Source organism: Camellia sinensis, chromosome 3 (genome assembly GCF_055761805.1).
Source record: "Camellia sinensis isolate YWXY chromosome 3, ASM5576180v1, whole genome shotgun sequence".
Classification (NCBI taxonomy): domain Eukaryota; kingdom Viridiplantae; phylum Streptophyta; class Magnoliopsida; order Ericales; family Theaceae; genus Camellia; species Camellia sinensis.
In genome coordinates, this window is record NC_138963.1 from 157,884,634 (window position 1) to 157,902,833 (window position 18,200).

Consider the following 18,200-nt stretch of genomic DNA (forward strand, 5'->3'; position numbering starts at 1 on the left):
GTGCTATCTTGTGAAGGAAGTAAATATAAATGAAGTAGAACAAATCAAGAAATAAGAAAATTCTATTAGCATATGCTACAAAAAATCTCAATGTATATTATTTATACGGCTCAAATATAAATTCCATAACAAAAGTCAAATGTTCAGATATAAATTTTTAAATAAAAAGTAGTTGTTCAAATATAAACTTTTGAACATAACGTATAAATGAGAAATTTATTTTTATTTATATATTAAAACAACACAAATAGTGTATACTAAAACTTTTTGTAATGTGCGAATAGAATTATGTTGTTTGTGAAAAATATTTAGAATAATTTTTTGATTTTTTACTAAAAAAATGTACAAAAAAATATAGAGAAAAAAGAATTTTTGATTTTTTTGTATAGTTATTTAACTTTTAAATTTTTTTTGCTATTATCATAAGTTACCAAAACAGTCCTAAAGACAAATACAAGAGAGGGTACTAAACAAACAGAGTAGTCTTGCCAAACGAAGCAGCAAATCCATCTATAGAGAGTAGTCTTGCCAAACAAAGTAGCAAATCCATCTATACTATTATATATGTGAGCACATGATTTGGTGTCTATTAGTGTGGTGGCTTCTTCTTCTGTCACGTGACAAATTTTTCTATCCTAAATATAAAACAATATTATTCAAAGGCGTGAGTAAGAATTGAACCCAAGACCTTACGTTTCATTAAGAACACTCTTACCACTTAGACAACATAGTATTATGATATTAATTTCTTTATTATTTGTTTTTATGCTTACTTATCCAAATTGCACATGCGTGCCATCCATTAGTATATATATAACTGTTTCAAAAGCAATACAACCAACAAAAGCAAAAGTGGGGAGGGGACTTCTCCAAGCCAGAAAAACTGTTTTAAAGGTTTTTTTTTTTTTTTTTTTTGTGATTTTATCCTTCTCTAAGGTAGGCATTTGAACTATTCAATTGATCCAATTCTGGTGTTTGCATCCCAATTGGTTTTGGTTGTATTGCATGATCTCTCTCTAGAACTATCATTTTTTGGTTTCTAAAAACTTTTTGTTCCAACGTAAGGGCATGATTTTGCCTTTTGAAGTTGTATACTTGGATTAGCTTTGGTATCATGAACAAGCTTTTTTCAGTTAAGTTTTGAGATTTTTTTTTAAAAAAAATAAAAAATAAAAAATAGTTTGGTAAAAGAAAAAAAAAATTTAAAAACTCATTATTTTCATATAATTTTCTCTTTTTTGGGATGAAAATAATTTAAAAAAATTTAAAAATAATTGTTTTGTGTTTATTTCTGTGAAAACTAGTATGTAATTTTTTTGAAAAAATTTCACAAGCAAATTATGAAAAATCAATCAAACAAAGACTGAGTATCAATTTTACCTTTAAATATTTTATATTGCGTCAATTTAATCCAATTAATAAGATCTCTTTAGAAATTAATTGAAATGAATCAACATTTATAAACTTTTTTAAAAGTTATTGAGAAATTGATGTCTAATTCAATTGGATATATATATATATATATATTTCTAATTTATCAGCGAATGTTTATCAACTAAACTAAATGAACATAACATAAAATATTATAGGAAAAAATTAATACAATAGGAAGTACAAGGCTAAATTGATATAACCGGCAAAGTTAATTTGATTTTTTTAATTTTTTTTTTTTTACGGTGAATACCATCCACACAGCTGTTAGACTAGTTGCAAATTATTCCAATAAGTTATGTTGTCTATTTTTCACTGATTTACTTTAATCGAATAGGAATACTTTTTCTTCGTGATTGCCTAGAAATGTTTCACAATTGACAATTATATATGAATTTTGAATACAGAAAAGCATTTTTCCAAGAGGCAAGCTAGCCATGGCTTCCTCGCAAGGAATGCAATTGTGACTACAACCCATCACCTTCATGCTAGTACTGGTACAAGTAGTAGTGGTGGTGATATTGTCATTATCAACAGCAACAATTGCAGCACCACCAACAGAAGCAGATTTGAAGAATGTTGACTGCATGAATCGTTGTGGGAATTTAAACATCCCATACCCATTCGGCGTGAAAGAGAATTGTTATCGCAGCGAAGATTTCTTCATTAATTGTAGTGATTCCCAACCATATTTACGGCATAGCGATATCACTATTTCAAATATATCGCTTGAGGAGGGTGAGTTACGCATCATGAATTACATATCTCGTAATTGTTATGACCGGTTAGGTACACCATTACAGAGCAACTTTTATGGATGGCTCGTCGCCACCAATTTCTCCATATCTAGTACCAAGAACAAGTTCACTTCTATTGTTTGTGACACATATGGGTTTCTCCATATTTTAGAAAACGAGAGTTTAGTTTTTACAACTGGGTGTATGTCAAGTTGTATGAGCAACTCCTACGTTCCTGATGATGGATCTTGCTCTAGAATTGGTTGCTGCCAGACCTCAATCCCAAAACGACTCAGCCATATTGAAAATGATGCGCATAGCTTCAACAATCATACAGATGTATTGGACTTCAATCCGTGCAGCTATGCCTTTGTTGTTGAAGAAGCTGCGTTTAATTTCTCCACAACTTACCTTCAAGATTTTAAAGAAACCAAGGTGCCGTTGGTGCTTGATTGGGGAATAGGGGATAATAAGACATGCGATGAAGCCAAGAGAAATTTGACAAGTTATGCATGTGGAGATAATAGTGATTGTTATGAGGCAGAAATTGGTAATGGGTATATCTGCAAGTGTTCCAAGGGTTACGAAGGGAACGCATACCTCTCAGATGGTTGCAAAGGTGTCATGACCTAATTCTGCCCCTAGTAGAATGGTGCCGCGATGGTTAGTAATCCGAGATTATCAAAGGCCAACTTACAAAGATTTACACACAATCAGAGTACACATATGGGGCTTACATGTGCGGAAGCAAATAAATTTAAATCTAAGTAGTCCATAAGAGCTGTGTATAAATCAAATAAACTGACATACATTTTAACATGATGTACAACTTGGATACAAATAAAATAAGTACTTGTTACATCTTGATCAAAAGGCTTCTCAAGCCGAAATATATAAAGACATGAATTACAACTAAGAAGCATAATCTTCAAGATGATACAAAACATGAATCAAAACATCTTGCACAAAACATTTTAGGCGTCATCGCCTTCTTTCTCGTCACCTACATATACATATATATATATAAAGAGAGGGTGATCTTGGATACTCAGTGAATGATATTAGTAATAAAACTTTGAATGAATGATATTCGAGATCTTTATCAAAACAATACATAGCATATCCTGTACAAAATCAAGGGATGGACCAAGTCATCTATAAAGTCTTTCAAAGCCCAAGGGATGCTTACTAGCATCAGTATAATGCAATGGATGACATTCCTGACAAAACAATGGAATAATCGACCCAGAATCGATTAGACAAACCCACCTGCACAAGGCCCGCATAAGGCCGTCGGTGGCAAGGGAGATATCTCAAACAAGGGTACTAGTTGCATTATAGTCCCCTAGCACTAAGGACTTCCCAAGAATGTCAGCAAAGCAAGATAATACTTGATACAAAACTAGGAATAATCATTCATACTTGAACAAACACTTTTCCAAAACGAATCAAACAAAGCTTTTATCAAAACATTAGAACATAGCTTTATTAAAAATACCACTCACATAGCTCTTCGGGTGAGGGGATTAAAGCAAGGATCTAAGGCCTACAAGTACATAATAAATCCCATTGAATGCATTTCAAGAAGACAAGAAGAAATGCTCAAAGATGGATATAAAATGCATCCCTAGAACAAGCTTTACATGAGTGAATGATCCCGGCATTTCTTTCAAAACCAAGTCAAGACAAAGCAAAGCATGTGCTGGGAGTTGAAACATTGTTTTTCATCTCAGGAAAACATGTAGGGTACCAACCAGGTCTTGGCCGAGGTCCCACACCTCTTGGCCGAGGTATGGTCTCCTACGCCTAGGTGCGCATGCAAGGCAGAATAAAGTGCAGGTGGTCATGCAAGATATGCTAAGGTGAGATACGATGCTTGGCCTAGGTGTGAGATCTAGGCAAGAGTGGGTCTCGATGACTACACTTAGGGACATGAAGTCTGGAAAATCTGGGTTTCCTCTTGAAGAACACGAAGAACATAAACATGAAGAACATAAATGTCAAAATCATAACTTCTCTATTCAAAATTTGAGATTTCATGAGATGAGCTCAAAAACATGGACCTGGGTACCTGTGCTTGGAGATTTCATGAAAACAACCACAAAAACATGGATCTTGATACAAACTTTTGGATCAAAATATGGTTTTCCTTCAAGAACACAAGAACATCATTTTCTATTTGTAAAACCAAAACTTTAAATCAATGCATGGCTCATGTATCATGCTAGATCATGCAATGTGATCGAATCAATATAAAGAACAACAAGAGTAGATTAAGAATCTAACCTCAAAACACGGATCTAACGGTTCAAGGTGTGAAGATCAAGCTTGGAATCTAGCTGTATCTCTAAGAACTTTTTCTTCTTCTTCTTCTTCCTAGAGCTTCTCTCTCAACAAGGCCAGGATATGACAAAATAGTATGGGTTTCTCAGCTAGCAGCTGACTTAACCCTCTACTGGGACACGTGGCAACGCTGGATTGGATAACCTCAAAAAGGTTCCAGAATGACAAGACAAGAGTATGACAAAGTGTGTATAACAAAGTGTGTATAACAAGTAAGGTGGCATGGGCACTCTGGCAGGTAATGATCTCGGATCAAGACATAGGCTTCAGCAAGTAAGGTCTCAATGATCTCGGCTAGGAAGGATAACACTTGGCCTAGCTGTGTCACACCTCGGTCTAGGTCATACCAGTCCAGGAACAAGATCACTAGGTGCAAGGATCAAGGATGTTGGTTGCCTAGATGATAACATCTCGGCCTAGGTGATGCACACCTCGTCCAGGATGATGGCATCTCAGCCAATATGCCAGGGTAAAGGTGGAGGTCAACCAAGGTGGTTCCAAGATGGTCCTAGGTATAAGAGGTTCAAGGGTGTGACCTAGGCTCAACACACCAAGCAAGGAACAAACATACAAGCAATACTTAAACAAATCACATAAGCACAAAACAAGACAGGGACCTTTACTTTAGGTAAAACAAGTCAAAATCTACAAATGCAAGCTTATCAAAAGAAAAAAAAAAAAATCATGCAGATGCATATGAACATAACTAAGATGAGGATGAGGGTCATTACAGTCTACCCTCCTTAAAGAAGTTTGGTCCCCAAACTTAAGTTACCTTACCCTGAAAACAACTCTGGATAACGGATTTTCATCTCTTCTTCCATTTCCCATGTGGCATCCTTGCCGTAATGCTCCTTCCATTCAATTTTCACCATCAGTATCGACTTATTCCTCAACTGTTTCACTTGCCTATCAATAATTCTCATCGGCTTCTCCTCATAGCCTAAATCTTCATTAACCACAATCCCAGAATAATCAATCACATGCAGTGGGTCCTGAATATACTTCCTCAACATCGAAACATGAAAAACATTATGGACTTGACTTAATTCTGGCGGCAAAGCAAGCCTGTAGGCAACGAGGTTAACATTCTCAAGAATTTTGAATGGCCCAATGTATCGAGGTGCTAGCTTACTTTTCTTCCCAAATCTTGAAACTCATTTCATCGGCGAAATCTTCAGGAATACATGATCCCCAACTTCAAATTCTAACTCCCTTCTTCTCTGGTCGGCATAACTCTTCTGTCTACTCTGAGCGGTTTTGATTCTTTGCTGAATGAGCTTAATCTTCTCAGTTGTCACTTGAACTAGCTCGGGACCAATCAAGCTTTATCTCCTACCTCGGTCCAACATATCGACGATCTGCACTTCCTTCCATACAAAGCTCCATACAACGCCATGCCAATGCTAGCTTGATAACTGTTGTTGTAAGCAAATTCCACTTATGGCAATGTATATCTTCAAGTGTCTGAATTGTTCTCTCTGTTTGTCCATCGGTCTGGGGATGAAAAGCTGTGCTAAACCTCAACTCGGCTCCCAAAGCTCTTTGTAGACTCTGCCAAAATCTAGAAACAAACTTCGGATCTCGGTCTGACACAATGGACATCGGCACTCCATGAAGTCTAACAATCTCATTTATATACAAAAAAGCAAGTCGATCGGCATTAAAGGTAGTCTTGACGGGCAAGAAGTGTGCTGACTTAGTTAATCTATCAACGATAACCCAAATCGAATCCATACCTTTTTGTGTCTTCGGCAAACCAACCACAAAATCCATGGAGATGTGTTCCTATTTCCACTCAGGAATTGACAAAGGTTGAAGAAGTCCTGCTAGTCTCTGGTGTTCTGCTTTTATTTGTTGACAATACAAACATTGGGACACAAACTCAGCTATTTCTCTTTTCATATTTGGCCACCAAAAAGTTTTCTTTACATCTTGATACATTTTGGTGTTCCCTGGATGAACGGCAAATCTGGAACCATGGGCTTCATGCAAAATTCGTCTTTTCAACTCTGGAACGTCAGCCACGCACAATCTTCCTTCAAAGTTAAGTACTTGATTTTCGATGGTGTACCCTGGCCTCGGCTTAGTGGCAATCTCATCAATCACCTTCTGAAGAATCCGTCCTCCATCTGTCTGGTCTTCACTTTCTCAATAATAGTCGGCTTCACTGAAATCATTGCTAAACATGCCAAACTCCCAACTAATTTCCTGCTCAATGCGTCGGCCACCGAGTTTGCTTTACCTGGGTGATACTGAATCTGCATGTCGTAGTCTTTCAATAACTCAAGCCACCTGTTCTGCCTCATGTTTAATTCCTTCTGGGTGAACAAGTACTTCAAACTCTTGTGATCAGTGAAAACTTGGCAAGAAGCTCCATACAAGTAATGACGCCAAATTTTCAAGGCGAATACTACGGCTGCTAGTTCTAAATCATGGGTGGAATAATTCTTTTCATGGGGTTTCAATTGACGAGATGCATATGCTATGACTTTTCCCCCTTGCATTAACACACAACCCAAACCCTTATGTGAAGCATCACTATAAATATGAAATTCCTCGTTGCCTGACGGTAGTACAAGAATCGGTGTTGTGACTAACTTCGTCTTTAACTCCTGGAAAGCTGTCTCTCTATCCTCAGTCCATTCATATGCCACTCCTTTCTGAGTCAATTGTGTCAATGGTACTGCAATCCTTGAGAAGTCCTTCACAAACTTTCTGTAATAACCTGCCAAATCTAGAAAACTACGGACCTCGGACACATTAGTCGGCCTCAGCCAGTTCACAATGGCTTCAATTTTGCTAGGATGAACCGAAATACCTTCTTCATTAATCATATGACCCAAAAATGAAATGCTGGAAAGCCAAAACTCACACTTGCTAAGCTTGGCATACAACTTTCTGTCTCTCAAAATCTGTAAGGCAAGTCTCAAATGCTTCTCATGCTCATCACTACTCTTGGAATAGATTAATATATCGCCGATGAGAACAACCACAAACTCATCTTGGCTTAAAGACTCTGTTCATCAAATCCATGAATGCTGCAGGAGCATTAGTCACTCCAAAAGGCATTACCAAAAATTTGTAGTGGCCATATCTTGTCCGAAAAGCAGTCTTCTCAGCATCCTTGGCTTTAACCTTGAGCTGATGGTAGCCCGACCTGAGATCAATTTTAGAAAAGACTCGTGCTCCTTGTAATTGATCAAGCAAATCATCAATCCTCGGCAATGGATACTTATTCTTAATGGTTACCTTGTTCTGTTCTCGATAATCAATACAAAGACGAAGTGTATCATCCTTTTTCTTAACAAATAAAACTGGTGCTCCCCAAGGTGAAGTGCTCGGCCTAATAAAACCCTTATCCAATAACTCTTGTAGTTGCAATTTCAATTCCTTAAGCTCGGCTGGGGCCATTCTATAGGGTGTTTTGGAGATAGGCTGGGTTCCCGACATAACGTCAACAGTAAATTCTATTTCTCTATCGACTAAGTGGCCAGGCAAGTCATTTGGAAAGACGTCGGGGAATTCATTAACAACTGGGATATCGGCAACTTCAACGCTTCCATTCGGATCACTTAGTACACTACACAGATAACCTTGACACCCTTTCTGGATCAACTTATAAGCCTTCATGGACAAAATCAAGTAAGGTGGGGATACTACTCCTTTACCCTGAAACGTAACCTCGGCTTGGTTTGGGGGTTTCAATGTGACACTTTCAGAAACACAATTAATGGATGCATGATTTACTACTAACCAGTCCATTCCCAATATAACATCAAAATGAGTCATATTGAACGGCATGAAATCAACTAATAATTCAATATCCTCAATCACAACAACATACGCCCTATAAATGGATGCAATAGTTATAGTTCTCCCAGATGGAGTAGATACAGATAACACATGACCAAGGAGTTCTAGTTCCTTATTTAACTTCTTGGCAAATTTAGCAGATACAAATGAATGTTTAGAACCCGAATCAATCAATATATATGCATCTTGAGAGCAAATTGGAAGGGTATCTGACACTACTGTCTCGGCACTTTGAGTGTCTCCTGGCACTAATGCAAAGACTCTGCCCTGCCTCATCTGCGCCTTCCCGGCATTGCTTTTCTGTGCAGAGCCCGAAGTACTCCCATTTTTCTTACCATCATTAGTCTTTGTCTTCGGACAGTCTTTTACACGATGACCTATCTCACTGCATTCAAAGCAAGCTCCGAATACCCAATGACAAACCCCAAAGTGTGGCTTCCCACAACTGGAACACGTCGGCCTAGTATCACATTCCTGAGTTGAGTTGCTTGAACTGCCCACATTCGCCTTCTTCTTGGCACCAAACGGTACTCGGCGATTGTCATAATTCTGCCTCTTTCTCTGGCTCTCTCCTAAACTCTGATATCTGTTTAAGTTAGCTTCTGCCAGGATGGATTTATCTAACACTCTGGCATAAGTCAACATGTTGGGCATGTTAACTCGATCTTGTTTCGGTCCATGAAGCCCACTTGCGAACTTCCTAGCTTTCCTGTACTCATCATTGACCATGTGAGGCGCATATCACGCCAACTCGGTGAAAGCACAGTCGTATTCAGCCACTGTTTTATTACCCTGGGTCAAAGTCTGGAATTCTGTGGTCTTGCAATCTCGGACACTAAGGGGAAAGTGCTTGTTATAAAACAATTCCAAAAATCTGGCCCAAGTCAAACCTAGATTGCCTTCTCAGATCATCATCCACCATCTTCGAGCGTCGTCGTCCAATATGAATGTTGCCAATGACACCTTCTAAGTGTCGGTGCTGGGAAAAATCTCAAACAACTTCTCCATTTCCAAAACCCACGCTTCGGCTTTCATCGGCTCTATACCCCCATGGAACTTCGACGGATTCGTCTTCTTGAATTCTTTGATCAAAGTTATCGTGCCGTTCCTGTACAGAGCTAGCTATGGAGGCACCTGTGGTACTGGAGGAGGTGGAGGTGGAACCGCATGTTGGCCGTTCGTATGCTCGGCCTGAGCAGAGGTAGTACTAGTGTTCTGCTGCCGGGCTTGTCTCAACTCATGGGCTAAACCCTCTACCATCCTTTGTAATCTATCCAACCTGTCCTCGGATTGATCTCAGCTAACTGGAGGTCTATCCCTTCTCATGATGCTAAGAGTATGGAAAATGCGACTTTAAAACAAAATGAACAAATAGACATGTATACAAGTACCAAATAATCATGCCCAGATGATGCAAATCTTATCAAGTAGCAAGCAATATGATGCAATCCTAACATCATTCTAAGGGACATCCTATGCTCTTTGGGACTCAAGTGTGTGAATAACGTACTACAAGGAACTTGTGCTCTGATACCAATCTGTCACAACCCCATTCTGCCCCTAGTAGAATGGTGCCGTGATGGCCAGTAATCCGAGATTACCAAATGCCAACTTATAAAGATTCACACACAATTAGAGTATACATATGGGGCTTACATGTGCGGAAGCAAATAGATTTAAATCTAAGTAGTCCATAAGAGCTATGCATAAATAAAATGAATGACATACATTTTAACATGGTGTACAACTTGGATACAAATAAAATAAGTACTTGTTGCATCTTGATCAAAAGGCTTCTCAAGCCAAAATATATAAAGACATGAATTACAACTAAGAAGCATAATCTTCAAGATGATACAAAACATGAATCAAAACATTTTGCACATAACATCTTAGGCGTCACCGCCTTCTTTCTCGTCACCTACATATATATGTATGTAGAGAGGGTGAGCTTGGATACTCAGTGAATGATATTAGTAATAAAGGTTTGAATGAATGATATTCGAGATCTTTATCAAAACAATACGGAGCATATCTTGTACAAAATCAAGGGATGGACCAAGTTAATTTATCAAGTCTTTCAAAGCTCAAGGGATGCTTATTAGCATCAGCATAATACAAGGGACGACATCCTTGACAAAACAAGAGAATAATCGACCCGGAATCGATTAGCCAAACCCACCTGCACAAGGTCGTCGGTGGCAAGGGAGATATCTCAAACAAGGGTACTAGTTGCATTATAGTCCCCTAGCACTAAGGACTTTCCAAGAATGTCATCAAAACAAGATAATACTTGATACAAAACTAGGAATAATCATTCATACTTGAACAAACACTTTTCCAAAACGAATCAAGCAAAGCTTTTATCAAAACATTAGAACATAGCTTTATTAAAAATACCACTCACATAGATCTTCGGGTGTGGGGATTAAAGCAAGGATCCAAGGCCTACAAGTACATAATAAATCCCATTGAATGCATTTCAGGAAGACAAGAAGAGATGCTCAAAGATGGATATAAAATGCATCCCTAGAACAAGCTTTATATGAGTGTGAATGATCCTGGCATTTCTTTCAAAACCAAGTCAAGACAATGCAAAGCATGTGCTGGGAGTTGAAACACTATTTTTCATCTCGGGAAAACATGCAGGGTACCAACCAGGTCTTGGCCGAGGTCCCACACCTCTTGGCCGAGGTATGGTCTCCTATGCCTAGGTGTGCATGCAAGGTAGACTAATGTGCAGGTGATCATGCAAGATAGGCCAAGGTGAGATACGATGCTTGGCCTAGGTGTGAGATCTAGGTAAGAGTGGGTCTCGGTGACCACACTTAGGGAAATGAAGTCTGGAAAATCTAAGTTTCCTCTTGAAGAACATGAAGAACGTAAACATGAAGAACATGAATGCCAAAATCATAACTTCTCTATTCAAAATCTGAGATTTCATGAGATGAGTTCAAAAACATGAACCTGGGTACCCGTGCTTGGAGATTTCTTGAAAACAAACACAAAAACATGGATCTTAATACAAACTTTTGGATCAAAACATGGTTTTCCTTCAAGAACACAAGAACATCATTTCCTCTTCCTAAAATCAAAACCTTAAATCAATGCATGGCTCATGTATCATGCTATATCATGCAATGTGATCGGATCAATATAAAGAACAACAAGAGTAGATTAAGAATCTAACCTCAAAACACGAATCTAACGGTTCAAGGTGTGAAGATCAAGCTTGGAATCTAGCTCTCTCTCTAAGAACTTCTTCTTCCTCTTCTTCCTAGAGCTTCTCTCTCTAAATGGCTAGGATATGACAAAATGATGTGGGTTTCTCAGCTAGCACCTAACTTAACCCTCTGCTGGGACACGTGGCAACGCCGGATTGGATAACTTCAAAAAGGTGCCAGAATGACAAGACAAGAGTATGACAAAGTGTGTATAACAAGTAAGGTGGCATGGGCATTCTGGCAGGTAATGATCTCGGATCAAGACATAGGCTTCGGCAAGTACGGTCTCAATGATCTCGGCTAGGAAGGATAACACTTGGCCTAGCTGTGCCATACCTCGGCCTAGATGTGCCACACTTCGGTCTAGGTCATACCAGTCCAGGAACCAGATCATTAGGTGCAAGGATCAAGGATGTTGGTTGCCTAGATGATAACATCTTGGCCTAGATGATACTCGGCCTAGGTGATGCACACCTCGGCCTAGATGATGGCATCTCGGCCAATTTGCCAGGGTAAAGGTGAAGGTCAACAAAGGTGGTTCCAAGATGGTCCTAGGTATAAGAGGTTCAAGGGTGTGACCTAGGCTTAACACACCAAGCAAGGAACAAGCATACAAGTAATAGTCAAACAAATCACATAAGCACAAAACAAGACAGAGACCGTTACTTTAGGTAAAACAAGTCAAAATCTACAAATACAAACTTATCAAAACAAACAAACAAAAAAAAATCATGCAGATGTACATGAAAATCGCTAAGACGAGGATGAGGGTCATTACAAAAGGTTAGTAGTATCCATTTAGCTAGCTTCATATTCATCATGTTCGAATTCAATTGCTTTTGATTCTATATATATTGTTTTTGTGATCCTTTAATTTCATGATTGAGCCCTCCCTCCTCTGTTTTGACTATTTTGCAGACATTGATGAGTGTGTAGAGATCCAAATCTCAAGCAGTGCGTAGAGGAAAGCAAATGCTTAAACACGCCTGGGAATTATATGTGCTCTTGCCCCAAGAGATACCACGGTGATGGCAAAACAGATGGAACACGTTGCACTGCTGTTGGTCCAGATCTAGTGCTTCTAATTGTGATTGGTAATGCATTTGAAACAATATTAGAATTACATAATTACTGAATTTGGAAGAATTTACTTGTGAACTACCTCCCCAATTGGACCCACATCCTTTTAGACTTAGTAACTTGAAACAATACCAGAATTACTAGTTCAATAATAGTATACAAACTAATAAATCTTATAAATTTATTTAACACATGAACATTATTATAATACTCCTAAGGTAGCATGTAACATTGTCTAAGTGATACTCCAACCAACCAAAATTGGCAACACAAAGTAAATGAGTCATTTTCTGTCACTGAACTTATAGCGATCTCAATTTTCCCTCCAGTTGTTATTGTATTCCAGACTCGGTTCTGTAGATGTCTATTGTTGTATATGTTTCGTTTCCGTCCTTTAATTCTTTGTATTTGAGTTTTGGGATGTGTTGGGCAGGTTTGTAACAGGTTGGTTGTGATTAGAAACAAAAGGTTGCTGCCTAGTTTTTGGTGTCTTTGCTCGAGCGAGGCTTTTGTCGCTCGAGCGAGCTTTGTGCTTTAGCTCCTTTGCTCGAGCCAGGGTTCCTTCGCTCAAGCTTGCGTCTGCGTCTAGTTTTGGACCTGAAGGTTGTGTTTCTTGGCTCGAGCGAGCTTTCCTTCGCTCGAGCGAGCGAGGACTATGTTTTGGGTTTTTTCGCTCGAGCGAGCTTTTCTTCGCATGAGCGTGTTTCTGGGTTGCAGACCTGAAGCTTCGTGTTGTTGGCTTGAGCGAGACTTTCTACGCTCGAGCGACCAATCCTTCGCTCGAGCGAGCATTGAATATATCAGTTCGCAGCAGCAGTTTCTTTTTCACTTTTTCATCATCTCTTTTACACAAACCCTAGATCGGCTGCTCCCTCTCTCTTTACATATCTTCTCTCTACAAATCCATCGTGTTCTAGGGGTCTTCTACCCTAGCCTCTTTGCAAGAAAGGTAGAGCTTGGTGTGGGCTTCACTTTAATCCGAAAAAGTGGTTTGGAGCATCTTGGGATTTCACCTTCTTCTCATTTGAGTCTTTCCATTGAGGTAGGGATACCCTACTCATTCTTATGAGTTTTGACATAGATTTTAGTCATTTTGTATAAGTGGTGGATTATGGTAATTTTGGGAAAGTTAGGGTTTGTTTGAAGTTATAAAATGGGGTTTTCACTTATTAAATCCCATATGTATTTAAGACTAAGAAATAATGGAATTATTATTGTTTACTTGATGAAATTGAGCCTTAGGGTCGTTATTTGAAAAAAGGGGAAAAATGCCCTAATTATGTTGAATAATTAATTTGAATAATTAATTTGGGAAATATGAAATTGAGTTGGAAATCATGAATTTGGGAAATTATGAGATTGAATGGTGTAGTTGGATAAATAAATCACTCACCTATGAAAATGTTGATATTTTATCTGTTCGATAAATTTATTATCTGTTTAGAAATAACTGCTTTAGGCGATCGGTGGAGGATAGTCTTGATTGTTGTAGACGCTATATGTTGATTAGGGAAAACTGAAACTAATCAAATGAGTGTGTCGTTGAATATGACGGATAGAATAACACATTGAATATGTGCTTTGCTTGATCATTGTATATTATAAGTGTTTAAATACATTGCATATGTATGTTGTTTGGGAGGAGATAGGAGATGTACTCCAAGGTTTGAGAGGAGATAGGGGATGGACTCCATTGATAACTAAGTTGGCCGGAGTGTCCAGGGTGAAAGTCCCGATATCTTAATTACGTTTGCATAACGTAGATATTTGAAGTATTGAAATGTTTTAATATGAGTTGTAGTCTCATTCGAATTGTCAAGTTCGCATGATCATTTCTACGACCTCCTTCTTTTCTTCTTTTGTTTGAGAGTTATTCAACCGGTTGATGGTTATCCAAAGCATGAAAAGGAGACCTATGATCAATGGTTTAATCTCTATGGAGGTTCATCGTCAACGGCATAGTCTCTCTTTCATGTTTAGGATCACTTTTTGTTTGACGTTTCTTCTTATTTAGTGGACTTGACTATCACTTTGGACAAATTGATTAAAGAATGGAAAGGACTAATAAAATTGGCTTAAAATGAACCAACCAACATAAAGAATATGAGTTATATTGCTTGGGTTCGGCCGGACGTTATGCCGAGTCCATTGTGTCAAGGGTCGTCAAACATCAATTCATGATGTTTTGACGAACCTTGAAGTGTCCCTACCTCTCTCTTTGAGCTCACTTCCTGATAGGAGGGAGGGTTGTTGTTGTTCATTGCATTAATTGATTTTTGTCCAAAATCATGTCCGAAATAATCAAGAAATCAACTTGATCATTGATGGTTTTGGAAATTACCTCGTTCTTCTCTTAAGGCTATCCATAACAGAGAAGAGCAGAAGGGACAAATAGGGCCTAGAAGGGCTTTGTCTGCACTGTTCTCACCTCAGAGCACAAAAACATTTTTTGGACTCAAATTGGGGTACGAACGGCACTATTTGGACCCGACTGAATCTCATTTAGGTCCGGCCAGCTCCCAATGTTTGGTAAACAAAGTGTTTTGCAGAAAACAGAGGGCAGTGACTGAAAGTGAAACAGAGCAAGTCTGGGTAGCTAGAGCAGCTTCTGGACACTGTGCATGTGGTCGTTATGCCCCATTTGTGCCTGTATTAATATTGTTATTGTAGTTATTATCGTTGTAATAAGTAATTATTGTTACAATTTCATTATTGTTGTAATTAGTATTGTTATAATGCCTTTGTTGTAATAAATTAGATAGTTTAGCTATTCATTTATTATTTGTTCCAACCTTGTAATTAGATAGTTAATTAAATTATCTTAGTTAGTTGTTCAAGTTATTCATTCGTTCGGATTTGTAATAGTTAGTTTATTTCGGACATTTGGACACTTATTCGCACACTCTTGCACGGGGGCAAACATGCAATAACGTGTATGTCTTCCAACCCTCATTTCTTTCTTCCTTTTATTTACCCGCTTACAATGGTAGTGTAAAGCATCATATTTAATTAGCATTCTCATGATTCGCATACACTTGTTTCATATGCATTTGGGTTTAGCTCATCATACAAACCAATGTCAGTTTTAATTTGATTACTTGAATACATGATCTATCACATGTCTTGAATGGAATCACATACTATGCTCATAGCCGAGCCTACTAAAATTGCATATTGCATGCGTTGCATTAGTCACATTGTATGGTTTAGGAACATGCATATTTTCTGATCATTTTTCTTTATTTGGCTTGCCTTGGAGTACTGGGTGAGCGTTTTATTGCTTTAGCATCTTGCATACGTGTGATTGTTGCCATACTGAGCATATTTTTCGATGAGACTAAATGCTTAAGTGATATATACTTGTTTGAATGCTTGTGGATGGGGGCTTTTTGCTTAAGTTGGGATGATTTGATTCATGTACACATGAGATCATTTGTTTAAGTGGTACATATTCAAACACTTTTTCCAAACAAACATGAAATCAAAATGTTCCAATTTTTGCAAATTAGTCTATACATTGTGTGCAACAATAGTAAGCTAGGATTAATAATCAGAACAAGAGCATATAATATAAATAAAAATCACATAATGATTAGTAAAGGTCGATCTTTGATCAGGCCAGTGGGGTGCTCAATTCATGACCTTCCCTTCTTGTACCTAAGTTCTCGAGCCGAGACACTTTGGTGATGACAGACATGTGGCCTTTGGCACGAGTTTCGGGTTTCCTAAATTTCTCAAAAATATTTAGGTGGCGACTCTGTAATCTGGCAATGCAGTCCATTTTTGGCATTTTTTATTCAAAACCGATTTTCCAAAATATTTGCCAGATTTGGACTCTTTTGTGTTTATCTATTTTATATTGCACTGGTGAATTAGATTCAGAACCACGGCAGTCCGAACTGTAGGGCTAATCGTATCCGAAAGGAGCACGAAAAACAAGCTATAGTTTCTGGCGATTCTGCTGGGGACTTAGAGAACTTGACTCAGACTTCATGATGTGAAATTTTATCTGCATTTATATGTTCTTTGCATTGCATTTTCATTGGTGCTCGTAAGTCACTGTGCGTGCCATATGTTATTCCTAGATGGTTTGCCGAAGGCTTGCCCAAAAGGTTGCCAAAAGGCTGACCGGTCATGGCCTTTGCCATATTGGGATCACATGGGCTACCGTTGTAATGTTTGATCCTCCTTTCACTTCTCGGTGTTAGGTGTAAGAGGTATATTAGGTAGTCTTGTTGTGGCACTCCTTTTGACCAATTGGCCTAACTGCATATAGTCAGCCTTAGTGACTTTTCAAACATAGGACATGATGTCTTCCTATTTACTCGGCTATGATGATACTGTTTGTTTGAATAGTAAAGCTGTAGATCGCTCCAAAAGCTAGGACAGGGAAACCCTAACCTCTCATAAGGGTGTTTTGAATGCTTTTGTGCAAAATGTGAAATCTTTGGCAATGTGTGCTACAATCCTGGGAGAGTCTTAATCTTAAAGTGATTTCTTTCAAAACTTGAGGGTTATATTAGAATCAGAATTTGGGTCGAAATCCAGGGGTCTGTGTTTGATATGGTGGAGAAATATCAGAACAAGAACCAGGGCCAAAAATTGTATCTTGCTTTTCTTTGACTGGCATACCCGGTATCCTGATCTGATGGGGCATTTGTTTTTAATGCTAGGTTTGTCTAAACCAAAGAAGGAGCAGTACCCAACTCAGCAAAAGCCAAACCTAATCCGACCCAGAAAGCCTTAACCCATCCAATCCTACAGTCCAATCAATCCCGGAAAAATCCCACTAAGCAAAAGTCTAGTCTATCTGATCTCCAAAGGCCAACCTAGAAAAGATACATCCAATGCCAAAAGACCCATTCTAAAAAGCCTAATCCAGTCTAACCTGTCTAGACTAATCCAAACCAGATGTATTAAGTATAACCGGATCAAAATCCTTGTTGGTCAGCTCTCAAGTTACACCCATCCATTTCCCTAATTGCCAACTCAGCAGACTCGTGCTGGCTTAGAGTCCAGAAGAAGTTGTGGCCATCATAGCGGCTGAAACTAGGGAATTGCCATGCAAGATGAGACCATTGCTGAGATGCAACGCCCGTCTGGGGCATCTACCACACATCCAGTCCCGGGTCCCCAACCGAACTTTGATGCACCTCCGCCCAGTTGAAGATTTGTAGGGTCCAAATCCTCGAGAAGGGTTGGCTCAAGCTCCAGTTTTCAGACCCTTGGTGTAGCCTAATGAAGGCCTTTTTCCTTTTGATATTAATAATCTCAACCCGACCTTGTTAAAAATTACTAACCTTGAGAAACAATTCAAAAAGGCACAAGAAATTAGCTCCATACCTGACATTGAGGATGGGTACACCGAGGCTGCCCCAGGGATCCCAAACAGATTCAAAATGCCACACATTAACCGTTTTGACGGGTCTAGAGATCCTGTGGTACATATCTGGCTTTTTTTGGATGTCCTGAAACCGATGGGTCTGACTAAGCCTCAGAAACTCTCTTTGTATGGAAGAACCCTGTCAGGCTATAGAAGCCACTTGGTACGCCAAGTTAGAGGATAAAG

At 38.7% G+C, this 18,200-nt stretch overlaps 1 protein-coding gene across 1 annotated transcript; it reads left to right on the forward strand.

Moving 5' to 3' along the window:
* The first annotated feature begins 2,018 nt into the window (after window positions 1-2,018).
* On the forward strand, window positions 2,019-2,801 carry LOC145821967 (wall-associated receptor kinase 2-like). The gene has a single exon (XM_082918534.1). It carries the CDS (start codon window positions 2,019-2,021, stop codon window positions 2,799-2,801), a length of 783 nt encoding a protein of 260 aa, XP_082774660.1.
* The last annotated feature ends 15,399 nt before the right edge of the window (window positions 2,802-18,200 follow it).

Bases quoted from the DNA above. Each gene is read 5' to 3' on its own strand.
- LOC145821967 (XM_082918534.1), top strand. From the start codon at position 2,019: ATGAATCGTTGTGGGAATTTAAACATCCCATACCCATTCGGCGTGAAA.